The 27,951-nt window shown below is 47.0% G+C and overlaps 1 protein-coding gene across 1 annotated transcript; it reads left to right on the forward strand.

Annotated features, from left to right (window-relative positions):
- Positions 1-166: 166 nt before the first annotated feature.
- KAT8 (lysine acetyltransferase 8) lies at positions 167-27,903 on the forward strand. Its single transcript, XM_089666767.1, has 11 exons — positions 167-416; positions 8,498-8,749; positions 8,831-8,905; positions 14,900-15,075; positions 16,129-16,182; positions 16,295-16,459; positions 17,750-17,980; positions 20,320-20,413; positions 23,883-24,033; positions 24,123-24,277; positions 26,980-27,903. The coding sequence occupies exons 2-11, from the start codon at positions 8,512-8,514 to the stop codon at positions 27,042-27,044; spliced, it is 1,404 nt and encodes a 467-aa protein (XP_089522893.1). The 5' UTR covers positions 167-416; positions 8,498-8,511; the 3' UTR covers positions 27,045-27,903.
- Positions 27,904-27,951: the final 48 nt, after the last annotated feature.

Consider the following 27,951-nt stretch of genomic DNA (forward strand, 5'->3'; position numbering starts at 1 on the left):
AGGAAACCTCTCACAATGACCAATGGCTGGGCGGAGCTGAGTCTCCCGGTTCCGCCTCCTCTTCTCATTATAATCTGTTAGGGCGGAGTTTGCCTTTTAACTTCTCCCCTTCCAATGCCCACAATGACTGGGCGAATTTGCGCCTATTCCGCACATTAGGGGGAGGAGCGCACGTTTTGCCCCCACTAAACATGGCCGTTAGCTCCTCATGTGACCCGGACGTATTTCCGATTGTTGATCGCGGCCTGCTCTGAGGTGACGGGTGTCGGCTTTAGATTTGGTAGGCGCGGAATTCGGATCTGAGACGAACGGTGGGCGGTCGGAGTGTCCGGAGGAGTCGGAGAATTTCCGCTTTACTATACGAGGCGTCGTGGAGAAGGAGTGACGTCAGAAGAGCCGGTCATGTGATTGACACGGTGAGGTCTGGGATGGATTGTTATGGTGACTGATGAGAACGTTGTACACCGAACTGGCCCGGATACCCTTCCCGGCTCCGCCCATCCTTCTGTATAGTGTACTGTGGCCCCTGGACACCCACTACCTGTTCTAGGGGCCCCTACAGTCAGTACTGTGGCCCTGCCTCATAGGGGCTCCTAACCCCCTTGCTTCCCCAATATCTGTCTTGGGGCCCCTCACACTCTGTCCTGGGGCCCCTGACCCCCTTCCTTTTTCAATACCTGTCATGGAGCCCCTCACACCCTGTCCTAGGGCCCCTGACTTCCCTTGTTTCCCAATATCTTCCATGGAGCCCCTCACTCTGTCCTGGGGCCCCTGACCCACCATTCCTTCCTTATTACCTGTCCTGGGGCCCCTAACTCCCCCTTTCTTTTCAAAAACCTGTCATGGGCCCCCTTACACTTTGTCCTGGGGCCCATGACCCCCCCACTTCCTTCCCAATTACCTGTCCTGGGGCCCCTGACCCCCCCCTTCCTTCCCCATTACCTGTCCTGGGGCCCCTGACCCCCCCTTCCTTCCCCATTACCTGTCCTGGGGCCCCTGACCCCCCGTTTCCTTCCCCATTGCCGGTCCTGGGGCCCCTGACCCCCCGCTTCCTTCCCCATTACCGGCCCTGGGGCCCATGACCCCCCCCCCTGCTTCCTTCCCCATTACCGGTCCTGGGGCCCATGACCCCCCCCCGCTTCCTTCCCCATTACCGGTCCTAGGGCCCATGACCCCCCCCGCTTCCTTCCCCATTACTGGTCCTGGGGCCCCTTAACCACCGCTTCTTTCCCTATTACCTTTCCTGGGGCCCCTGACTCTCCCCCTTCCTTCCCATTACCTTTCCTGGGGCCCCTGACCCCCCCTTCCTTCCCCATTACTTGTCCTGGGGTATATATGAGTGATTTTGCGCACCCCTGCCGCCCTGTAGTATATCTGCTCTGCGTCGGCGGGGAAGCAGTTAAAAATGTAGCTGTGAATTCCTTGGTACTTCCATAACCTACCAGCAAAATCCTTTCTCCTGTTCCCGATGATCACAGCGATGTCACTAGTGTGCAGCTTGTTGTTTGTACGCCCAGAAACAATTGTGTGCGTTTTGCCTTTTTTTCTTTCCTGCCACTGGTACTAATTTAAAAATTAAAAAAATAAAAATCCTGACACACAAAAAAAGTGACCTTTGACCCAAACACTAACCCTGGCACAGACCTAGATCAAACCTTGATCTAGAAATATATATATATTATTTATTTTTATACACACACTTGGGTTTTTTTTTCTCCACTGAAAGGACAGAGAGTGTTACAATGTATCAATGTATAATAGGATGTATATAATGATATAATGGAATGTATATAATGATACAATGTGTATATATATATATATATATATATATATATATATATATATATATATAATATGATACAATGTATAATTGTATCATTATATGCATTCCATTATACACTGTATCATCATATACATCCCATTATACGTTGTATCATCATATACATCCCATTATACGTTGTAGCATTATATACATCCCATTATATACGTTGTAGCATTATATACATCCCATTATATACGTTGTATCCGTATATACATCCCATTATACGTTGTATCATCATATACATTCCATTATACGTTGTATCATTATATACATTCCATTATACGTTGTATCATTATATACATTCCATTATACGTTGTATCATTATATACATCCCATTATACGTTGTATCATTATATACATCCCATTATACGTTGTATCATTATATACATTCCATTATACGTTGTATCATTATATACATTCCATTATACGTTGTATTATTATATACATTCTATGTATAATAGAATGTATATAATGATACAATGTATCTCTCTTCCATTCAGAGAGAGAAAACACAGGAGGGAGGCAGGCTTTACAGTGAGTGATCACTGTGATAGCCAATCAGAGGCTATCACAGCAATCAGGTGACCTAGAATTGGGCGTTCCGGGTCCCTGGTTCTTAGAACGGGACCCAGGACTGTCAGTGACACCCCATTATTTGTGCTGGGAGCACGCCGTGCGGCACGCTCCCAGTAGAAAGACAGATACACAAAAAGATCCCAGTTCTGAGGCCGCTAATTTGCGTGCGTTCAGCGTCAAGGGGTTACAGGGGACCTGTACTGGGTAATCTGTACCCAAGCAAAGAGTGCAAAGGACGTGTTCCCACTTTGTGGTCTCGCTGCAGTTGCAATTTTCCAGTTTCTGAATTGCCATACCTTGTTCTGCACTGTTTCTCTGTGGAGGAATTTTCTTTCTTCCTTCCATCAGAGCTGCACCCCTCCCGTTATCTGGTGGGGTAGTGATAGAGTATAAGGAAGCACAGCTCCACAGAATGGATGAAGCAGGGAGATCCTTGCACTGCAGGTCCTCAAGTGCATCTTCTTCCTCTCCGGCAAAGAGAATAGTGATCAGAACAGTAGTAACCTCACCAAATCTCACTCCACATCTGGTGAGACTAGCAATCGGAGACTGCAGTGCCTTCGATGATCTCACACTGCAGATGTACAACTATGAGGCTCCAGGTACAAGAAGTGCTCTCAGGGGTGTGGAAATTTTTGGGAGTAAATCGGTGTCCCAATCTACTTGTCTGGATAAAAACAAAAAAAATATTTTTTTTAAACCAAAACCATATTTGAATCTGAGGTGTTTTTAGAAATGTCCGGGGCTTTTAAAAACAAAAGGGGCTTTGTAGCGCAATGTTAAAAATATTACACGTTCATCACCTCCTATCCTCCCTGCTTTTCTCCAGCACCACACCTGGCAGTGTAATGAGCACCGATTGGCTGCTTATCAGGAAAGGGGAGTGTCAGGCTTATCCTTTATCCCTTTTCACTGCCAGAGCATTTTTTGCGTTTTTTTTTGGCACAAGTTTAAAAAAATATTTTAGGCCTGAAGATTACATAACCCCCCCCCCCCCCCAAACATTATATATTTTCTGAAAGCCAGCACCCTAGAGAATAAAATAGTGTTCCATCTTTTTATGTCACAATATTACCACAAAGGTAATAAATTACCCAATTTTTTTGTAAAATATAAAAGATTCGGTTGCGATGGCACCGAGTAAATAGATATCCAGCATGTCAAACCTTAAATTTGCATGCACTTGTGAAATGGTGATGTTCGTACCCTATATTTTCTATAGGTAAGGGGTGAGGTATAGGCCCGGGGGGGGGAGAGAGCCCGGGGGGGGGGAAGAGAGAGGGGGAGAGAGCCCGGGGGGGGGGGGAGAGAGAGGGGTAGAGAGCCCGGGGGGGGAAGAGAGAGGGGTAGAGAGCCCGGGGGGGGGGGAGAGAGGGAGCGATGGCCCGGGGGGGGGGAGAGAGAGGGAGCGATGGCCCGGGGGGGGGAGAGAGAGGGAGCGATGGCCCGGAGGGGAGAGAGAGGGAGCGATGGCCCGGAGGGGAGAGAGAGGGAGCGATGGCCCGGGGGGGAGAGAGAGGGAGCGATGGCCCGGGGGGGGAAGAGAGAGGGAGCTATGGCCCGGGGGGAGAAGAGAGAGGGAGCGATGGCCCGGGGGGAGGGGAGAAGAGAGAGGGAGCGATGGCCCGGGGGGAGGGGAGAAGAGAGAGGGAGCGATGGCCCGGGGGGGGGGGAGAGAGAGGGAGCGATGGCCCTGGGGGGGGAAGAGAGAGGGAGCGATGGCCCGGGGGGAGGGGAGAAGAGAGAGGGAGCGATGGCCCGGGGGGAGGGGAGAAGAGAGAGGGAGCGATGGCCCGGGGGGGAGGGAAGAGAGAGGGAGCGATGGCCCGGGGGGGAGGGAAGAGAGAGGGAGCGATGGCCCGGGGGGGAGGGAAGAGAGAGGGAGCGATGGCCCGGGGGGGGGGAAGAGAGAGGGAGCGATGGCCGGGAGGGGGGGAGGAGAGAGGGAGCGATGGCCGGGAGGGGGGAGAGGTCTCTCACTCTTCTTTTTTTCCATACCTCACACACTTCTCCGGCGGTCAAATGTCCAAAAGGAGAAGGGAACAATGACCCAACAAGGAATGACAGGAGAGCAGAGACACTGCAACACCAATGGACAAGTTCTTGGGCAGCGAGGGGAGGGTAGTGCAGTGGATTCTGGGACAGCGAGGGGAGGGTAGTGCAGTGGATTCTGGGACAGCGAGGGGAGGGTAGTGCAGTGGATTCTGGGACAGCGAGGGGAGGGGAGTGCAGTGGATTGTGGGGCAGGGAGGGGAGTACAGTGGATTGTGAGGCAGGGAGGGGAGGGTAGTGCAGTGAATTCTGGGGCAGCGAGGGGCGGGTAGTGCAGTGGATTGTGGGGAGGGGAGGGTAGTGCAGTGGATTGTGGGGAGGGGAGGGTAGTGCAGTGGATTGTGGGGAGGGTAGTGCAGTGGATTGTGGGGAGGGGAGGGTAGTGCAGTGGATTGTGGGGAGGGGAGGGTAGTGCAGTGGATTGTGGGGAGGGTAGTGCAGTGGATTGTGGGGAGGGGAGGGTAGTGCAGTGGATGTGCCCAGAGTCCAGCTTTATACCGACATGCTATGTTCTCAGTCGGTCCCTAGGCTCTGGTGGTCTCTCGGTGATTACACGCTGTATTCTGTTTGGTGATTTGCAGGGATCTCCCGGTACTGTGTGGGGCACACGCTCTGTGTGTAGATGAGGCGTGTTTCTCTTCCCACGCTCCCCGGTGGTTTTATCTGGATTAGCTCGTCAGTCTGACATCCCACATCCTTGTACGGTTTCTATGTTGACATTTTGAATCAACATCAATCTGTTCTTTCTGTGGGGATTGGCCTTTATACTTTTGTTTGTCTAATCAGAATTCTTTGAAATGTTCTGCAGGGAGCTGATTATGTCTTAGAAGACTTTTGGCCTCAACTATTTTATTGATCTTCAAGGGCAGACCCGCACCCACAGACCCGTACCGGCAGACCCGCACCCACAGACCCGTACCGGCAGACCCGCACCCACAGACCCGTACCGGCAGACCCGCACCCGCAGACCCGTAGCGGCAGACCCACGCCCGCAGACCCGCACCCACAGACCGGCACCCGCAGACCAGCAGACCTGCGCCCGCAGACCCATACCCGCACCCGCAGACCGGCACCCGCAGACCCATACCCGCACCCGCAGACCGGCACCCGCAGACCCGTACCCACAGACCCATACCCGTACCCGCAGACCGGCACCCGCAGACCGGCACCCGCAGACCCGTACCCACAGACCCATACCCGTACCCGCAGACCCGCACCCGCAGACCCGCACCCGCAGACCCGTGCAGTATCACAGGCAACAAAATGTTCTTTATTTTTACCAACTTACTGTTAATGAAAACCTGTCCTGGGATAAACATGAAGCTGACCTCTGAAATAGATAATTGTTTGCCTTTTACCCCGATCCTCCAGCTTCAGTACTTGGCATCACGGACCCGTAACCCCCCGATCCTCCAGCTTCAGTACTTGGCATCGGTGACCTGTAACCCCGATCCACCAGCTTTAGTACTTGGCATCACTGACCTATAACCCCGATCCACCAGCTTCAGTACTTGGCATCACTGACCTGTAACCCCAATCCTCCAGCTTCAGTACTTGGCATCGCTGACCTGTAACCCCGATCCTCCAGCTTCAGTACTTGGCATCGCTGACCTGTAACCCCGATCCTCCAGCTTTAGTACTTGGCATCGCTGACCTGTAACCCCAAACCTCCAGCTTCAGTACTTGGCATCGCTGACCTGTAACCCCAAACCTCCAGCTTCAGTACCTGGCATCACTGACCTGTAACCCCGATCCTCCAGCTTCAGTACTTGGCATCGCTGACCTGTAACCCCAAACCTCCAGCTTCAGTACTTGGCATCACTGACCTGTAACCCCGATCCTCCAGCTTCACTACTTGGCATCACTGACCTGTAACCCCGATCCTCCAGCTTCAGTACTTGGCATCACTGACCTGTAACCCCAAACCTCCAGCTTCAGTACTTGGTATCGCTGACCTGTAACCCCCCGATCCTCCAGCTTCAGTACTTGGCATCGCTGACCTGTAACCCCGATCCTCCAGCTTCAGTACTTGGCATCACTGACCTGTAACCCCAAACCTCCAGCTTCAGTACTTGGTATCGCTGACCTGTAACCCCCCGATCCTCCAGCTTCAGTACTTGGCATCGCTGACCTGTAACCCTGATCCTTCAGCTTCAGTACTTGGTATCGCTGACCTCTGAAATAGATAATTGTTTGCCTTTTACCCCGATCCTCCAGCTTCAGTACTTGGCATCGCTGACCTGTAACCCCGATCCTCCAGCTTCAGTACTTGGCATCACGGACCCGTAACCCCCCGATCCTCCAGCTTCAGTACTTGGCATCGCTGACCTGTAACCCCGATCCTCCAGCTTCAGTACTTGGCATCACGGACCCGTAACCCCCCGATCCTCCAGCTTCAGTACTTGGCATCGGTGACCTGTAACCCCGATCCTCCAGCTTCAGTACTTGGCATCACTGACCTATAACCCCGATCCTCCAGCTTCAGTACTTGGCTTCACTGACCTGTAACCCCGATCCTCCAGCTTCAGTACTTGGCATCGCTGACCTGTAACCCCGATCCTCCAGCTTCAGTACTTGGCATCGCTGACCTGTAACCCCGATCCTCCAGCTTCAGTACTTGGCATCGCTGACCTGTAACAAGTGTGTAGATCAGGAATTATATTGTTACTCTTCATCCTCGGTCTCCGTTGGTGACTCAAAGCAATGAAGCCATTGGAGGAGCCAGAAGACTAGTATGCACAGAGGGTTGCCGGCAATCTCATCCTTCATATGTGTGTCCTGATGGGCCAACCCCAAACACGGCAATTGAGGTATAGGTGGGCTATGTGGGCTGCCTCACCCACTGGCTTCTTCTATCTCCACGAGGGTCCAACCAACTCCTACACACACCATAAGTACCGAGTCTCCGTCTCTATGCTGCACTTTGCTGTGCTGTAGAGAATTGAGAGCTGAGATGGTGAGTGAAAGTGACTCTTCCATATACCCAGTGAAGTGACTGGCCTCAGGTGATACACATCCTCCTTCATCTGTTCAAATGCTGAATTTATAAAGCTTGTCTGAGCTGTCAGAAAACTGGTGGGAAGCTGAAATTACACACTGCAGAGCTCCGTGAGAAGAGCGCTGAGAGCTGATTGGAGGGAAGAGATTCCCCCCTGCACACAGGAAAAGAGCTGAGGCTGTCAATCACAGGCAGTGTGCTAAAGGTCCCTCCTCTGTCACCATTTTTCTCTTGGTGTCGGAAGACTCAGGAGTGACTCATTCAGATGGCAGAGGAAGGAGGCAGCATACAGAAATGACACTTAGTGCTCCGGACTGAGACAAGTCTACACTATAGAGGGATGTGCTTTGTTCATATTTCATGTCTGTGGATTATAGCCACTTAAAATCTCCAGCACCCAATCAACTCTGATATGTTAGTTAAAGATGTATTCAACCCAAAAGCAAACATTTATTATATTGCAGCTTATTAATTCTTAGATGTGATGACTCTTTTAGGCCATTTTCATCTGGTGATCTAGCCAGTAAGTCTGTTGTTTTTCAAAAGAACAAGCTCTCTTGCAGATCTATCCATTACAGAGAGGAAACAAACCATTGGCCATTGACAGGGATGCTTACAGTGATCGGCTTTTATATATTTATGTAACATTTTTATCCCGAAAGAAAAATAAACTGTTGCCATGACTGCCTATAAAGTATTAGCTGTAGTTTGCTTCAATTTGTTAGTTTATTTAAATCTGCTAGTCTACCGCTCCCCTCCCCCCAGAATGCTAATGCTGCTGTCTGAAGGTGACCCCTATACTCCTTCATTTAGACTGGGGGCGCTCCAATTCAGGAGGTGTGTTACTGGCCAGATCACCAGATGAAAATAGAGGGAGAAAAGCCTAAAAAAGGAAAACTAATGCAGCCGCCACATGGAATGATTGGTAAGCTGCAACATGTGCCATTTTTGAATTTGGGTTTAAAACTGCTTTAAGGACAGGCTAGCATCTCCACTAGGGCAAAGACCACAAATGTGCATCCAAGCAGCTGATAGTCCTCTTCCCTCAGGTCCTGGTGGAGCCATGGACAATTCCATTCCTGAAGAACACAAGTTGGAGACCATGGCGGTCGGCGAGAATCAACATGACGCTCTCCCCTCCCAAGAGGATGGGCTGGAGCACGGAAGTGTTAAAGAGGAGGATGACGATGAGGTTCTGTCCAGATGTGACACCGGTATCTCAGCCGGAGGTGTCAGAGATCCCGAGGTGACTGTGGAGATCGGGGAGACTTACCTGTGCCGGAGAGCAGACAACACTTGGCGTAAGTATGTCACCAGATTGCTGATCTGCTGCGCAATGCATTGTGGGGACCCCGTGTGTGACTGGTGTGTCTTCTCATCAGATTCGGCAGAAGTCATCCAATCCCGGCTGAATGAACAGGAGGGGCGAGAGGAGTTCTATGTACATTATGTGGGCTGTAAGTATTGCTGACGTATCTGATCTGTATTCTCCTCCTGCTCTGTTCTGGCATGACATTCGACCCACACTTATATACAGTGGGGATCGAAAGTTTGGGCACCCCAGCTAAAAATTTGTATTAATGTGCATAAAGAAGCCAAGGAAAGATGGAAAAATCTCCAAAAGGCATCAAATTACAGATTAGACATTCTTATAATATGTCAACAAAAGTTAGATTTTATTTCCATCATTTACACTTTCAAAATAACAGAAAACAAAAAAATGGCGTCTGCAAAAGTTTGGGCCCCCTGCAGAGTTAATATCTTGTACTGCCCCCTTTGGCAAGTATCACAGCTTGTAAACGCTTTTTGTAGCCAGCCAAGAGTCTTTCAATTCTTGTTTGAGGTATCTTTGCCCATTCTTCCTTACAAAAGTCTTCCAGTTCTTTGAGATTTCTGGGCTGTCTGTCACGCACGGCTCTTTTAAGGTCTATCCATAGATTTTCAATTATGTTGAGGTCAGGAGATTGTGAAGGCCATGGCAAAACCTTCAGTTTACGCCTCTTGATGTAATCCCCCGTGGATTTCGAGGTGTGTTTAGGATCATTTTCCATTTGTAGAAGCCATCCTCTCTTTAACTTCAGCTTTTTCACAGATGGCATCAAGTTAACATCCAAAATTTGCTGAAATTTTATTGAATCCATTTTTCCTTCTACTCGTGAGATGTTCCCTGTGCCACTGGCTGCAACACAACCCCAAAGCATGATTGATCCAACCCCATGCTTAACAGTTGGACAGAGGTTCTTTTCATTAAATTCTGTGCCCCTTCTTCTCCAAACGTACCTTTGCTCATTCCGGCCAAAACGTTCAATTTTAACCTCATTGGTCCACAGAACTTGTTTCCAAAATGCATCAGGCTTGTCTATATGTTCATTTGCAAAGTTCAAACGATGATTTTTGTGGTGAGGACGTAGAAGAGGTTTTCTTCTGATGACTCTTCCATGAAGACCATATTTGTACAAGTATCTCTTTATAGTGGAATAGTGTACCACAACTCCAGTGTCTGCCAGATCTTTCTGGAGGGATCGTGCAGTCAAACGTGGGTTTTGAATTGTTTTTCTCACAATCCTGCGAGCTGTTCTGTCTGATATTTTTCTTGGTCTTCCAGATCTTGCTTTAACTTCCACTGTTCCTGATGACTGCCATTTCTTAATTACATTCCGAACAGAGGATATTGACACCTGAAAACGCTTTGCTATCTTCTTATAGCCTTCTCCAGCTTTGTGAGCGTCAACTATTTTCAGTTTCAGTTTTCTAGACAACTGCTTAGAAGAACCCATGGTGCTGATTGTTGGGGCAAGGTCAGATGAGTCTGGGCATTTAAAACCTTTGAGATTGACATCATCTGGTCTTCCCAGACGATGATTGAGAACAATCCATGACACTGGCAGGTCTCAGCATGGCAAAGGGGGCAGTGCATGCTATAAATTCTGCAGGGTGCCCAAACTTTTGCAGACGCCATTTTTTTTGTTTTCTGTTATTTTGAAAGTGTAAATGATGGAAATAAAATCTAACTTTTGTTGACATATTATAAGAATGTCTAATCTGTAATTTAATGCCTTTTAGAGATTTTTCCATCTTTCCTTGGCTTCTTTATGCACATTAATACAAATTTTTAGCTGGGGTGCCCAAACTTTCGATCCCCACTGTATACTATATACACCTCTAGGGGCCTGCAGGTACAGCTACAGAAGTCTTTCTGGATCTGGCATGAGATTCGACCCACACTTATATATACTATATACGCAATACTATGGACTTCGCCACTGCTCAGACACCCACCCCACTCAGCACTCCTCACACAATAACCCCCTCAACACTTTGCTCCCTTGACCTCACTACCACTGAAGAGGTCACTAAGATTTTCTCAGAAGCCCGCCTCACCACCTGCCCTCTGGACCCTGTCCCCTCACACCTCCTGCAGTCCCCCTCCTCTTCCATCCTATGCTCCCTCACTCACATCTTCAATCTTTCCCTCTCCACTGGCACTTTCCCCTCCCCTCTAAAGCACACATCACTCCCATACTTAAGAAACCCTCCCTGGACCCCACCAACCTGGACAACTTAAGACCCATCTCCCTGCTGCCATTTACCTCTAAACTAGAACGCTGAGTCTACAATCGCCTGAGCTCCCACCTCACCGACAACAACCTTCTCGATCCTCTACAGTCCGGCCTCCGCCCCCTACACTCCACCGAAACTGCCCTACTATGATCTACTTACTGCCAAAACCAATGGCCACTATACTATACTCCTACATGACCTCTCTGTGGCTTTTGACACGGTTGACCACCCCCTCCTCCTCAAAAAAACTGCACTCTCTTGCCCTCAGAGACTCTGCTCCTGGTTCTCCTCCTATCTATCGCAGCGCTCCTTCAGCATTCCCTATAACGCTGCCTCCTCCTCTTCACTCCCTCTCTCTGTTGGGGTCCCTCAAGGTTCTGTCCTCGGGCCCCTTCTCTTCTCCATCTACACCTCCTCCCTTGGCCATTTGATAAACTCTCACGACTTCAACTACCATCTCTATGCTGACGACACACAAATCTATCTCTCTACCCCTCCCCTCACCCCCTCAGTCTCCAATCGCATCACCAGCCAACTAAGTGACATATCGGATTGGATGTCACTCCACTCCCTCAGACTCAACCTTTTCAAAACTGAGCTCCTAGTATTCCCCACAGCCTGTGCCCCCCCCCTGACTTCTCCATCAAGATCAACAACACTATCATCAGTCCCACCCCTCACGCCAGGGTACTAGGTGTCATCCTAGACTCCAATCTGTCCTTTCAGCCCCAGGTCCAATCGCTGACAAAATCATGTAGACTTCACCTCCACAACATCTCCAGGATACGACAGTTCCTAACCCCGGAAACCACTAAGCAATTCATTCACTCCCTCATATCACGCCTGGACTACTGCAACTCCCTCCTCATTGGCCTACCTCATCGCAGGCTATCCCCACTCCAGTCCATCATGAATGCTGCTACCAGACTCATTCACCTTCCTAACCGCTCTGTATCTGCCCCCCCCTCTGCCAATCCCTCCACTGGCTTCCCATTGCCCAACGGATAAAGTTCAGAACACTAACACTGACGTATAAAGCCATTTATAACTCCGCCCCAAATTACATCACCGATCTTGTCTCTAAATGCCACCCAAACCGTACTCTCCGCTCCTCGCATGACCTCCTACTCTGTAGCTCCCTTGTCTCCTCCTCCCATACCTGTCTCTAGGATTTCTCAAGGGCTTCACCCATCCTCTGGAACTCCCTACCCCAATCTATCAGGCTATCGCCTACTCTGCTCACTTTTAGGTGCACTCTAAAAACCCATCTCTTCAGGGAAGCCTATCCCGACCCCAGCTAATACTGGAATCCTCTACTCTTCCTACCACTCCATCCCCCACAGCTAATTACCTCTTGTACCACTATCCCCTCCCTCCTAGATTGTAAGCTCCAAGGACCAGGGCCCTCTAATCCCTCTTGTATTGTTACTGTATTGTCTCCCTCCATAATGTAAAGCGCTGAGCAAACTGTCGGCGCCATAAATCCTGTATAATAATAATAATATACACCTCTAGGGGCCTGCAGGTACAGCTACAGACGTCTTTCTGGATCAGTCATGAGATTCGACCCATACTTATATATACTATATACACCTCTAGGGGCCTGCAGGTACAGCTACAGACGTCTTTCTGGATCAGTCATGAGATTCGACCCCCACTTATATATACTATATACACCTCTAGGGACCTGCAGGTACAGCTACAGACGTCTTTCTGGATCAGTCATGAGATTCGACCCACACTTATATATACTATATACACCTCTAGGGGCCTGCAGGTACAGCTACAGAAGTCTTTCTGGATCAGTCATGAGATTCAACCCACACTTGCAGTATATATACTATATACACCTCTAGGGGCCTGCAGGTACAGCTACAGAAGTCTTTCTGGATTTGTCTCTTGAAAACAGGATTGCAATCCAAGTCTGAGGTGCAAGGAAATGGGTGCAACACATTCCCTTCTATGAAAAGGGATCATTCCGGTGTCCCAGCTAATCGATGAGCCAAGCCCAATATCTTCCCCAGACTAGCAGATGTTTTATCATCCACTGTGCACAAGGACCACCAACAGCTCATTATTGGAAGACTTGATACAACTTTCATGTTGATTATATACCTGTTTTGTCTTGTTTCTTTATGGTTTGACAAATACCTTTTTCAGGCCTCATTCAGGCTCCGTTCACATTACTTGGATGTGATTTTGACTTGATTTGAAGTGCGATTATGTAGTGCGACTTTGGTCGCATTTTGGACGTAGTTTGCATCTTCTGTGGGCAGAAATGCACTGTAAATCGCATAGTACGGGACCCTTTCCCAAAGATGCATTGCAGCTACACTGCATTGATGTGAACAGGCTCCATTGGAAGCAATGTTATTTCCATTGGCCCAAGTCGCCTCTCTAATGGCATCAGTGTGAACCAGGCCTTACACTTCTGGTTGGGAAGGGCGGTAAAAAGCCCCCCCCTTAAGGTGCAAAGGCAGCAGACTGGGGTGTAGACGGGTCACAATGCTTTACATTGTGATGCAGAAAAAGTCATCCCTCTGCTGCACACGACAGGCAGTAACACCTGCTGAACACAACTCATTCCCTTGAATTGGGCCGCACTGCAGACATGTGCAGTGCATACAGGTGTGACATGGCGGTGTGGTCTTTGAGTGTAAAGCAGAGCCTCACCCAAAAGTGGAAGTTCCGCTTTAACGCCTCCTCCCCCGCTCCTGTTTATAAAATGGCAGTTTTGGGGAGAGGGCAGCCACCTGATTTTCGGCTAGGCAATGGGAGCGGAAGCTCTCCTCCCTGCAGTCTTCTGGGACATATTGCAGGTCCCAGAAGACTGCGGGACCATTCACAGTGCGCAGTACGGCTCGCACATGCACACTGGGCCACAAGCTGTCACAGCCGGGTGCCCAGGGTTAAAATGCTGGGGAAAGAGGTGAAAACATCTGCGGTGAGCACAGCGCTGGATCGCGGGACAGGTGAGCACAGATCGCTCTTCATGGGGCACTGCAGATCAAACAAGTCCTTACAGTAATAGAAACGGGTTGCTCATAGAACTTGCACGTGATATATTTCCACTTGCATACCAAGTTGTGCCTTTGTGGCTGAAGCCCATCTCCAGGCTGCCGCTGTGCTCCTCCATCTTGATAGCGAGAAGAAACTCAATTCCCATTTGCTTACCCAAAGTTGCGGTTACATGACATCCAGTCCTGAGTCTTCTTTCATGTTCTGTATACATAAGATGGGGTCCTTCTTCAGGTATACACGTGACTGCCTGCATGATGTGGCTACTTCCAATTGGCTGTCCAGCAATAGGGTCCTCTCAGGATCAAGAATAGATAGGACAGAAGTGCCTGGAAACGGCACTGGCCAGGGACCTGGCAGACTTTCTTCACAAGGAAAATAAAAAAAATTGCAGGATAAATTGGAGAGGGACCTGAGGGGGGTGTGTGTGTGTGTGTGTGTGTGTGTGTGTGTGTGTGTGTGTGTGTGGGGGGGGGGGGGGGGGTCATGTTTTGCACAAGATGGGCTTTAACTGCTTTCTACAGAACATTAAAAAAAAAGAAATAATGGACTAACAAAAAAAGCTCAATAAACTGAATAAAAGTAATTAAAAAGTTTGGGGTTATTTCCTAAAACTGGAAGTGCGAACTGGTGCAGCTCTGCATAGAAACCAATCAGATTCCAGGTTTTTTTTTGTCAAAGATTAATTGAACAAGCTGAAGTTAGAAGCTGATTGGCTGCCATCCACCAGATTTTGTGCTTCCAGTTTTAATTCGTCATCCCCATAGTTTGCAATATATCCTCTTTCTACTCTTTTAGAAAAATGATCTTTATGAAGTTAGAACCTGAGACTTCTTTTCACGAGCCTCAGCCAGTCTTTGTATCCTCTGTAGTTAACAGGCGGTTGGATGAATGGGTGGACAAGAACCGGTTGGCGCTGACCAAGACGGCGAAGGACGCCGTTCAGAAAAACACAGACCAGTACCTGAATGAACTGTCCGAGCAACCTGAGAGGAAGATCACCAGAAATCAGAAGAGGAAGCATGACGAGATTAATCATGTTCAGAAGGTGAGGAACCCGTGCCATAGAGCCGAATTCCTGAAATCCAGAAGACAGATGACCAGAGCTCCATGGAGGACGAGTCCTTCTAAATATGGGGCAGTTGTCACCAGGAACAGGTGTACCCACTGGAAGATTTCCCGTCTTCCTGTTCCTTTTGACAACCGTAATATTTCCCTTTGAACAATGGTCTCTAGTATTGGTGCACTGAAATGAAAATTCTGGTGCAGATACCGAAAATTCAGAATGCATGTGGCTGAAAACCGAAATGTCTGTGTATGTGGGGGGGGGGGGGGGAGATGCTCCATTTTTTTTTTCTACTTTCATGTATATATATATTTATTTATTTTAACCTCTGATTTTATTGCTATCTCATAGGGGACCAATAGTCCTCTATGTGATGCCATATGAGTGACAGGTCCTCTTTGTAGGGGGTGGGGGGCAGTGTGTACGAGGAGGGGGCAGGACAGGAGCAGTGTATACAGAGGCTCCCTCACTGGCTGTCACTAAATGTCGGTGCCGATGTTTTTAAATGCAGTTGCTGGCTTTTTTTTTTCTTCTTCTCTATAGCTCACAGAATTAGCTGTCACTTTCCCTGGAGCTAAAGGAAACTTTGTTTCTTTTATCTCAGGAAAGAAACTAAAAGGAAACTTTATTTCTTTTAGCTGGGGGGAAAGTGACCACTGATTCTCTGAGCTTTATTGAAGAAAAAAAAAAGCCGGTAGTTACATTTAAAAACCGGCAGTGACATATAGTGACAGCCAGTCACTGTATACACTGCTCCTCTCCTGCCTTTCTTCGCTGCCCCAGTCTCCTGTATCGGCTAAATAGATAGAGATATTTTTGGACAATATGTTTCGGTGCATCCCTAGTCACCAGGAAAAATCGAGAGTGAGCGCCCCCCCCCCCCCAGTGGGGGCAGAGACTGCAATAAAGACCTGACAGAGGGTCTAATCCTTCCACATCATAGCCAAAGCTAAAAGAAAGTGCAAATGGCGCAGATGGTGCCTCACCACTGACTATGATTAGGGCAGCGCTAATGACTTTCCAATCTCTTTCCAGACTTATGCAGAGATGGATCCGACCACGGCTGCATTGGAGAAGGAACACGAAGCGGTGAGTTTCATATGCCAGTGATTTCTCAATGTGCGTGGGAGTGCTGCTCTGTCATCTCTATTGAGTTTGCAGCAGTTTTAAGTTTTTTTGTTTTTTTTTGTTCTTTTCTCAGATCACAAAAGTGAAATATGTGGACAAGATTCACATTGGCAATTATGAGATTGATGCATGGTACTTCTCTCCCTTCCCAGAGGATTACGGAAAGCAGCCAAAGCTCTGGGTGTGCGAGTACTGCCTGAAATACATGAAGTATGAGAAAACGTATCGCTACCATCTGGTAAGAGTTTCCTGACTGTTGTAGGTGGCCTGGAATGCTGTCCATGGCCTTTTACAGGCTTCAGGTCACCTGGAATGCTGTCCATGGCCTTTTACAGGCTTCAGGTCACCTGGAATACCGTCCATGGCCTTTTACAGGCTTCAGGTCACCTGGAATACCGTCCATGGCCTTTTACAGGCTTCAGGTCACCTGGAATACCGTCCATGGCCTTTTACAGGCTTCAGGTCACCTGGAATATCGTCCATGGCCTTTTACAGGCTTCAGGTCACCTGGAATGCTGTCCATGGCCTTTTACAGGCTTCAGGTCACCTGGAATGCTGTCCATGGCCTTTTACAGGCTTCAGGTCACCTGGAATGCTGTACACATACTGTATCTCTGTAGACACTAACAGTTACCTGGAATACTATATATGGCCCTTTTTGTGGGACTGTAGGGGGCCTGGAATGCTGTCTGCGGCCCTATGTGTGCTGTAGGTCTCCTGGAATACTAAACGTAGCCCTTTTGAGGGGCTGTAGGGGGCCCCCCTGAAAAATGCTGCCCTAGGCAAATGCCTTGTTTGCCGTGTGGTTAATACGCCCCTGGTCGTATCACAAAAAATGGCCGGGATGGTCAGGTAGAGGGGAGTAAATCCTCTGGAGGGCAAGTAGTTAAATGAACCTAATGGCCTTGCCTGGACAAATTTTTCTGAAAACAGAGGGTGGCAAACTCAAAGATTTTGCAATGTAATATTATGCAGTCTTTTCTCCAGCCAGCAGGTGGGGCTTTTATCTCGTTTTCACATTTTTTGCTGTTTTCTCAGCTTTTCAGCTAAAGCGGTAGTCTACACTCAAGTGAATGAAGCAGAGTAGCCACATTGATAGAGAGCCTTTCACTTTGGTGCATTTTTTGCTGATTTATTTTTGATTGAAGTCAATAGAAACTCTTCCATACCAGGGGCGGACTGACCATTTGGAAACTCGGGCACTGCCCGAGGGCCCGGGGTCAGTAAGGGGGCCCCATGAGATGCCCCTGGTACCTTTTTCATAGGCTTTTTTGAGTTTGGCCAAGAACACGGGCCCCATGATCCCCTATTGCCCGGGGGCCCCATGAGTTGTCAGTCCGCCCCTGTTCCATACACATGTCAATGCATAGTGTGACGCAGTGTACTTTGCATATCAATACATGTCCTAATGCATAGCAGCCTATGAAAAAGCACATTCATGTGTTTCCAATAAATTCAATGGATGGTAAGCTGTGAATCTAGCCTTCTAGATGCCGTGTAACATATGGATTGTTTTCTTTTGGTCAAGGGCCTGTGTCAGTGGAGGCAGCCACCAGGGAAAGAAATCTATAGAAAGAACAACATCTCGGTGTATGAAGTGGACGGCAAAGACCACAAAGTCTACTGCCAGAACCTCTGCCTCTTGGCTAAGCTGTTCTTGGATCACAAAACCTTGTACTTCGACGTGGAGCCGTTCGTGTTCTACATTTTGACCGAAGTGGACCGACAAGGGGCCCACATCGTTGGCTATTTCTCCAAGGTAATGTAACCCATAATGCTGTCTAGTTCTATGGAAAGTCATAGGTTGGCAATGTTGCCATGTCAGCAGTCTGCATTGTCCACATCATAGCTGCTTTTGGCATCAATATCCTGTGAGTGCAGGATGCTGTGCTCAGAGAGTGGGCCCATGACACCTTGTCCCACATCATTCCTTCATCATACAACTTCAGACTGAGCCCTGGTTCACATATATGTGGTGTGGGAAACGCAGCAAATCCTGAGCGTTTCCCACACCGCATTGTACTTGCACTCTGCTCATGCAGTCGGCCACCGGTGTGAATGTTAAATTAATGTCACCCCAAAACCGGTCACAAAACGCAGTGCAATTGCAAGAATTGGATCGTATAGGTGTGAACACCCATGTGATACGATTCCGGTGTGGGGAAAAAGACAACTTTTTAGTGCGGGTGCAGTGTGAATTGAGCCCATACAAAATGAATGGGCTCCAATCACACTGCAAAGAATTGCATTTTATTTAAATAAGAATGCAGTGCGCTTTTTCTATCTGCATCACATGCAGTGTCCTGCACCGCACACGTGTGACCCAGGCAGGACATACATAAATAAGTGTGTGTGTGTGTGTGTCTTTTGGATATACTTTTTTTTTTTTTATGAAAATAGTTGTTCAGTCCTTTTCAAGAACAAAGAGAAGTGATTGAGCCTGTGCGTATTATTAATAATAATAATAATAATAATAATATATTTTTTCTCATTGCAGTTACACTAGTGTATACCTGTGTGGCATAAAAGGGGAGGAGTGTGAGCCAGGCCTGTTACTAAGCAGTGAGTGCATTGGGTGTAATACTGGTACTTAATGGACAGCATAGTCCTATTTAGACACCCTTTACAACTGTAGTAATATAACAGGGGAGGTAGGACCAAGGAAAATGGAGGTTGTCGGTACAGTCTGTCCACATATCCATTTCTGTGACCTTACTTCAAAACACGCCTGCAAAAATCAGACGTGTGAAATATACAGATATATATATATATATATATATATATATATATATATATATATATATATTTATATATATACATTTTCTATGCTGAAGTAAGCTATGTATGTTTAAATTAAAAAAAAAAAAAGTGTGTGTGTTTGTAAAAAATATATATGTGTGTGTGTGTGTGTGTTTGTAAAAAATATATATATATATGTGTGTGTGTATGTGTGTATATATATATATATATATATATATATATTTGTGGGAACTCACTTCAAGGTGGTAGAGCCTTTTAAACGCACACAGCTACTCGCTTTCTTTAAGGGCCTTTTTAGCCCACTTTTATTTACAAGAAAGTTCAAATAAACAAGAATTCTTCCCACGCAGGGGTATCCATCATCAAGCAAATTAATAGTATTCAGCCTCCTGGCTTGCAAGCAGTTTTAAGTCTGCCTCCTGCAGACTCTTCCCAAAAGGTTCTTTTGGCACCCAGCGAACCTTTAGCACACAGCTATTCTGTAGCAGCCCCTTGCTGCTTTTGGCTTCCACCTCTCCTAGGTGTAGCCCACCTGACTCCACGGCAGAGACCTCCTGTCTGCCGGGGTGGAGCCCGCCTGACTCCTAACTGCTGGGGTGGAGACCAGAACCATGGTTAGGACTCTATAAAAAGGCCTGCACACACCTGTGCAATCAGTGGGCTGGGGGTTCTCAAAACACGGACCCCGGATTGGAGATTTCATCCCTCCCAGATCTCTTTGAAATCTCCAGGCTCCAGATCCCAAAACAAACTTAATAAATAAATGAGGAAACCGAAAAGTCAGTTTCCTCTGCAATACATTAACTCTCTGGAGCCCCTCAACCTGCCTGGTTGAGAATCCAGGGTTTTCAACTTGAGTTTGACCGTGGCAGGACACCGCACTGCCACAATATGTGTGTGTGTGTGTGTGTGTGTGTGTGTGTGTGTGTGTGTGTGTATATGTATATATATATATATATATATATATATATATATATATATGTGTGTGTGTGTTTGTAAAAAAAAATGTGTGTGTGTGTGTATGTATGTATGTATATGTGTGTGTGTATGTATGTGTGTGTGTATATATTATATATATATATATATATATATATATATATATATATATATATATATTTACAATTTATTCTGTATTTATGTAAATATGTTTTTTATTATGTTGTTTGTAAGACTTTTAATAAACAAAAGTTTATAGCTGTCAATATACCTCCCCTGTGTGACTTCCTTACATTCCAGTGTTTGCACTCTAATGTTGGTCTGTGATGGGGCAACACACACAGTTCTTCTTTCAGATGCCTATATTTTAAAGGGGGTGACTGAAATGCTGTTTAATTTCAGGAGAAGGAGTCCCCGGATGGAAATAATGTGGCCTGTATCCTCACACTCCCGCCGTATCAGAGACGCGGCTATGGAAAGTTCCTCATTGCTTTTAGTAAGTGACGTCTTTCTCAGTTGTGCCACATATATACGATTATCAGGAATATATATTTCTCTGCCCCGCTCACCATAGGAGATATAGGGCACTGCATTTGGTAACAAAATGCAAGCAGATTAGAAGACAAACATGGAACTTGTGGTTAAATCGCTTGGGTGAAATACTTGTGTAGTCTTCTGCTGGCCAAAGAACTTGTCATTGTAGACTCTTTGCCAGTCAGTAAGATCACGCTGCTACTTTCTGGTTTACAGCTTCCCAGGGCAATTCATTTCTGATCAGAGATTCAGAATTAGAGGGGTTGATGATGGGTCGCTGTCCAATGAGGAGGCAGAGAGGTGACACAGGAAGCTGATTTTTGGTTAATCAGAACCTGTGTTACTTGCTGTGCATTTTGGAAAATGTCTAAATCACAAAGCTGGCTGCACAGAGTAACAGATCATCTGGCTGCACAGAGTAACAGATCATCTGGCTGCACAGAGTAACAGATCATCTGGCTGCACAGAGTAACAGATCATCTGGCTGCACAGAGTAACAGATCATCTGGCTGCACAGAGTAACAGATCATCTGGCTGCACAGAGTAACAGATCATCTGGCTGCACAGAGTAACAGATCATCTGGCTGCACAGAGTAACAGATCATTTTCTGCCAAAATGCTGAATACATACAGGGGTTAGAAAAAAACATAGAAACACTACATGGTTTTCAGGTGTGAAAGTGACATGTTTGGTAGTGAAAGCAGAAGTGATGTAACATTCTTTTGCTTCTACTGTGTGATGAGACACCTAACAGGTGGGAAGTCTCACTTTTCTCATTCGCTGCATGCGCTGCTAGTAATGCAGAGTCATGTCAGAGCTTTACTGAACTTCAAAGACAGCAGATTGTTGGTGCTACTTAGCTGGTGCCTCTGTAAATGAAGCTGCCAGTTTATTTGTTGTGCCGCAAGGTACAGGATCAAAGGTTATGACGGCGTATACAGTTTGTGGAAAAACATGGTCTGATAAGCATAAGCGCGGTTGACACGGCCAACTGACCGAGGAAGTTGTGCAGGCTTGTTACCCGGAGAAAGCAAACAACTGCTGCAAAAAGTGACTGCAGAGCTCAATCTCAGTCCCGTGAAGAATGAGATTGAGCTCCGCAGTAATTTTTGCAGCAGTTGTTTTTTTATTCCGGGTCACAATCCTGCGCAATGTCCTTTTTTTGTCTCTTTCGGTCAGTTGACCATGTCGACCGTACTTGAACTGATATGCTTATCAGACGCCGTTTTTTCAGAAACTGTATATGCCGTCATAGCCTTTGATACCTGACCTCGCTGCACAGCCAATAGATTGGCAACTTCAGTCAAAGAAGCACCAGCTAAGCAGCACCAACAATTTGTCCTCCTTTGAAGCTCAGTAAGCTCTGACATGACTCCGTATTACTAGCAGCGCACGCAGTGAATGAGGAAAGTGAGGCTTCCCACCTGTTAGCTAGGTGTCTCATCACACAGCGGAAGCAAAACAATGTTACATCACTTCTACTTTCACCGCAAACCATATCACCGCAAACCATATTGTCACTTTCACACCTACAAATCATGTAGTGTTCTATATTTTTTGTCTAACCCCCTGTATGTAACTGTGTGTATTTGACACCTATGTAAGCACACATACAGATCCACGCCATGTCACAGGCTTTCTGGGGTCTAACCTGCTATTAGACCATTGGTTGAAACACAGCAGTTACATAGTTAGTCTGGCTGAAAAAAGACAAAAGTTCATCCAGTTCAACCATTAAAAAAAAAAAAAGTTATAATCCTACACCCACAGTTGATCCAGAGGAAGGCAGAAAAACCCAGCAAAGCACGATCCAATCTGCTCCTGCAGGGAAACTATTCCTTCCTGATCCCCCGAGAGGCAATCGGATATTCCCTGGATCAACTTTCCCTATAAATGTTACATCCAGTTATATTCTGTGTATCCAAGAAAGAATCCAGGACTTTCCTACAGCAATCCACTGAGCTGACCACAACCAACTCTGGAGGGAGTGACATATAACCATGGAGAGTGTCTTTGTATGACTTATCTAGTACTTGTAATGCTTGTTTCAATTCAGCAAAAAAAAATTCAGCTGGACATATATGCATTTTACCTGTTTGTTAGATATGTGTAGTTTTTTTTTTTTGTATTATATTCCACACTAAAACATAATGTATCTTTAACCACTTCCAGTCCGGACACTTTCACCCCCTTCCTGACCATGGCAATTTTCAGCTTTCAGCGCTATCACACTTTAATTGACAATTGCGCGGTCATGCAACACTGTACCCAAATTAATATTTTACCATTTTTTTGAGACCGATAAAGCTTTATTTTGGTGGTATTTATTCACCGCTGGGATTTTTATTTTTTTTGCTATGTAAATGAAAAAGTCCCAAAATTTTGAAAAAAAGTGTTTTTTTTTAATAAAATTTTGCAAATAATATTTCATCATAAATCTTGGCCAAAATTTATTCTGTTATCTTTTTAGTAAAAAAACAAAAATTTTATAATTTTTCAACATTTTTTTTTTTACTTTTTGTTTTTTTATATTTTTTATTTTTATTTATTTTTTTTACATACTGTCACCCTAGCAGTACAGTGTCACCATGGTGACACTGTACTACTTGTGGGGGGGTGATGAAGATTTTTTTTTTTTTTTACAGTGATTGCTTTTACACCCATATAGGATGTAAAAGCAATCATTTCTCTTTCTCTCTGTGTGCATTCTTGCACTCATTGAGAAGTACTGAGTGAGCTGTGATTGGTCACAGCTTGTCACATGGTACAAGACTGTTGTGAATAGCCCTGTACCATGTTACCTCTGTGATCATTCACAGATTTCACACGTAGTAAACAATGATGTCACAAGTGACATCTTGCTTACTACTTTGCATGTGATCACTGATTGGCCAATCGGTGATCACATGATCGGAACCTCGTACAGAGGTCCCGTCCGACGATCGGTGTTTCACTGTGTCCGGAGGACACAGCGGGCACCGGATCGCGGTGGTGCGCGCTCCCAGGGAGTGTGCGCAAGCAGGGTGCGGGGAGGCCGTTTATAAACAGCCACCCAACCCTGCAGTGCCACCGTCCGGCCGTTTATATGCAACAGCCGGATGGGAAGTGGTTAATGTGATAGATATGAAATATTAACATTTCATATTAAATGCTTGTGGTTAGTTGGTTCCAAGCAATAGCATCATCCCCTCTAAATTTTTTTAGCAGAGAGACTGTTAAGTGACTCAAAGGACACACCTCTCCCTCTCTACTAGCATAGATGGGTTTGCCTTAGTCACAGGCTGCCAACAAGCATGCAGGCAGTGTTCTCTTACTAGAAAAACAAGCCGCTAGATTTTCAGAAAGGGATATTAGTAGAAGGAAAGGTGACCTTTGGCCAAGTCTTGAACAGTAAGAAGATGTATCTCCATTGGGTTCCCTCTTTCTCCAGGTTACGAGCTGTCCAAGCTGGAGAGCACGGTGGGCTCACCGGAAAAGCCGCTGTCCGATCTGGGCAAACTGAGTTACCGCAGCTACTGGTCCTGGGTGCTGCTGGAGATCCTGCGGGACTTCCGGGGGACACTGTCTATCAAGGATCTCAGGTGAGGGTTGCAGGAATGGTCAATTGGTGGACTGGTTTCCTTTTTTTTTATATAGAGAAACTGAGACCCTTTTTGTTCTTCCCTTTCAGCCGTATGACCAGTATTACTCAGAATGACATCATCGGCACTCTGCAGTCACTGAACATGGTGAAATACTGGAAGGGACAGCATGTCATATGTGTCACCCCCAAACTGGTGGAGGAGCATCTGAAGAGCGCACAGTATAAGAAGCCCCCAATTACAGGTCAGCCATGCATTGCCCTTCCCCCACACTCAGGGCTTTCCTAATATATACTCCATGATAATTAAAGTGGAGTTCCAGTCATTTTTGTGTTTATTGAAAGTCAGCCGCTACAAAAACTGTAGCGGATGACTTTTAATAAACACACACTCACCTGTCCCGGGGTCCAGCGTTGTGCTCACCCATGCAGTCCATTCTCCCTCTTTTCCGCCAGGAGCCAGCATCTCAAATGTGGGCACCAGCCTGTGACATCTTGCGGCTTCTCATCCGGGTGCCTACTGCACATCCTGATTGGTCCGGCAGCCTTCTGTGACCTGTGAAGTGTCCCAGAAGACTGCGAGAGGAAGGAGGGGGCCGAAGTTCCAGCTCACTTCGCTGCGGTGAACTGAAGCGGTATCCACCTCTCTCCCCCTCAAAAAAAAAGAAGTGCCAAATATGGCAGTGGATGGGGGGAGGCAACCCAGCGGAGATTCCACTTTTGGGTGGAACTCCACTCTATAACTAGACTAGTACCTCCAAAAAAAATATACTTCTCTGCTGTCACCGGAGAATCCGCAGCACCTCTTCCAGTAATGGGGAACGGTCAGCACAAGGTGCTTTCTTTGCAACCAACTGATCTTGGCTCAAACCCTTGTGTCATGACATACAGTATCTCCCAGAAGTGAGTCCACCCCTCACATTTTTGTCAATATTTGATTCTATCTTTTCATGTGACAACACTGAAGAAATGATACTTTGCTACAATGTGACGTAGTCAGTGTACAGCTTGTATAACATGTAAACTTGATGTCCCCTCAAAATATCTCAACACACCGCCATTAATGTCCAAACCACTGGCAACAAAAGTGAGTACAATCAGCACTGTCCAGACAGAGGTCAGGGGTTCTGCATCCTCCTAGAGCAGAAAGAAAACTCCTCCTACAAGCTTTAACCAGTGCTCAGCTGCAATCACAAGACTGCTATTTACTGCTGATAAGAAAAGATATTTAGCAGTTTATATTTACTAAAATAATTGCATTTCCATGTTCTGTGTACTGTGGGAGACCAGATATAGTGAATGCGGGGTTCGGGGAGAGCGGATATAGTGAATGCGGGGTCCGGGGAGAGCGGATATAGTGAATGCGGGGTCCGGGGCGAGCGGATGTAGTGAGTGCGGGGTCCGGGGAGAGCGGATGTAGTGAATGCGGGGTCCGGGGCGAGCGGATGTAGTGAGTGCGGGGTCCGGGGAGAGCGGATGTAGTGAGTGCGGGGTCCGGGGAGAGCGGAGATAGTGAGTGGCAGGGACCGGGGAGAGCGGAGATAGTGAGTGGCAGGGACCGGGGAGAGCGGAGATAGTGAGTGGCAGGGACCGGGGAGAGCGGAGATAGTGAGTGGCAGGGACCGGGGAGAGCGGAGATAGTGAGTGGCAGGGACCGGGGAGAGCGGAGATAGTGAGTGGCAGGGACCGGGGAGAGCGGAGATAGTGAGTGGCAGGGACCGGGGAGAGCGGAGATAGTGAGTGGCAGGGACCGGGGAGAGCGGAGATAGTGAGTGGCAGGGACCGGGGAGAGCGGAGATAGTGAGTGGCAGGGACCGGGGAGAGCGGAGATAGTGAGTGGCAGGGACCGGGGAGAGCGGAGATAGTGAGTGGCAGGGACCGGGGAGAGCGGAGATAGTGAGTGGCAGGGACCGGGGAGAGCGGAGATAGCGAAGGCGGGGTCCTGGGTTTAGTAACACTTTAACAACCAATGGGCTGTGTCCACATCACCCTCCCACATTACAACGTAGAACTGGGATGCAATTTGTCACATGACAACAGTTTCAGGTAAGGAATTGGGACTTTTAATATCTGTTTATCAATAGATGTAGAAGAGTTTAATATTTTGGGGGTGGAGGTTGTTATTTTACTTCATTGCAGAGATTTTGTTTTCATTTTCTGTCTGACACCTGTAAGAGAAATGCTTTGGGTGATAATTTTACCAGGATAGGAAGGGACAGATGGATCTATCCCCTCTCCACTCTACTTACGCCCAACTCCAGATGCTAAAAACTTACCAGCAATCAAGCAGTTATGAATCCTGTTATCGAAAAAAAAAAATCCACCATGCAGCCTTTTTTTTTTTCCTTTGAGCAAATCGTTATGATTACATGCCAGAACTAGTAGAGCTGCCTTCGTACTTTTTGCCTTCCTGCATGCAAGTGCTGAAGGTCCCATAGACCCAACCCCTCTCCTCCAGAACATGCATGGGGGGGGGGAAGTGTCCGGTCTGGAAGGGGGGGGGGGGAAGTGGTTAAAGGATAAGTTCACCTTGGAGAACACGGCTGCATCATTCATTCAGAGTTCTGTGAATGAATGAATGAACTGCAAGTCCTGACAGCCTTAACTACCTCAGCGCTGTGTTAGTTCATTGAATCTTCCTGTCAGTATATCTGTTTGCTCGTACAGCAGGCAGATATACGGACAGATCTGCATGGCCCCAAGGGGCTGCTGCTCACTGGTGTAATGGTTTACAGGCTCCTGCAGACAAAAATAATTTTTTTATCTGCAAAATAAAGTTTTTTTGTGTAAAAGGAAAGTATCCTTTAAGTCTGTCTGGAGTTTGGCTTGCAGAGGTGAAGTATATCTGCCCTAGACAGACACCCTGGTAACTGTGCCTGATATTCCACATCATGTTGGTGTCAGCTGACTATTGAACTGCTCTTCTGCCTCTTGTTTCTGTCCACAGTGGACTCCCAGAACCTGAAATGGACTCCTCCAAAACATAAAACGTTAAAGGCCGCCAAGAAATGACCCCCCAACTCACACCGAGGAATTGGAACAGTCACAGGATGACTAGCGGCCGTTGGATAGAGACTCTGGTTTTCCCAGCACAATGCAGAAGCGGAGCACAACGTCTGCCGGTTGTAGGAACTGTTTTCATTGGTTTGTTACGGATTTCCTGTTTGTAGTCTATAACATCCTGCTGCTCTCCGGATAGCTCTGTTTACAAGATGCAAAGACTTCAATTTTCTATTCATTCTAAGAATAGGGTGGAAGCAGAAAAAAAACGATTAAATGTTCTAGGGGGAGAGGACAGGGACAGGATTTGTGAAAAGGTTATTTTACCCATTTATGATTTAAAGAGACATCATGATTTTAAGACCCAGCATTTGCAGAAGAAGACCTTTTATACGAGTCTGTCCTCCTCCATTCAGTTTAAGATACCTAGCTGACCAAGCGTCACCTCCGATCCTTCCACGTGTCTCAGATACCAGAATCCCCTCCTGTGCGCTGGAGGTTCTGGCTCCGATGTTGCGAATGGGTCTTGTAGTTCTTATGGGCATTTTTATTTGTGTCCTTAGTGGTTTTCCTGGAGTTCAGATGTAGAAAGAACCCTTTGTACATAGTGCCAAACACCCCAGCTGAAGGAGGAACACAACAGGCCCTGTGCATACATTTATTTTTAATATTGTTACAGGTCCTCTTTATGTGCCGAGATCTTCTCTATTTAATCTGGGAGCAGCTCACTTGTCTGCGTTGTACAGGGAAGGTATTGATGACTTCCTACAATCTCATGACTCTAGAAAAGATAAGCTAACAGTATATTTTCAGATACAAAAGATGTGGAGAAACCTTAAAAAAAATAAAATAAAATGTGATGTCACACTGATGCAGTTTGTGAATCTTTTCTTCACCCAAATACTTTGTGTGCAATTCT

The sequence above is a fragment of the Staurois parvus genome, unplaced genomic scaffold (genome assembly GCF_062004578.1).
Source record: "Staurois parvus isolate SC_StPar_1 unplaced genomic scaffold, SC_StPar_1.0 ptg002827l, whole genome shotgun sequence".
NCBI classification, from domain to species: Eukaryota; Metazoa; Chordata; class Amphibia; order Anura; family Ranidae; genus Staurois; species Staurois parvus.

Excerpts from the sequence above, each read along its gene's own strand:
- KAT8 (XM_089666767.1), top strand. The coding sequence starts at position 8,512 with ATGGACAATTCCATTCCTGAAGAACACAAGTTGGAGACCATGGCGGTC. Across the intron at positions 8,750-8,830 it reads GAGAGCAGACAACACTTGGC|ATTCGGCAGAAGTCATCCAA; the intron begins GTAAGTATGTCA and ends TCTTCTCATCAG. Across the intron at positions 16,460-17,749 it reads AAACGTATCGCTACCATCTG|GGCCTGTGTCAGTGGAGGCA; the intron begins GTAAGAGTTTCC and ends CTTTTGGTCAAG.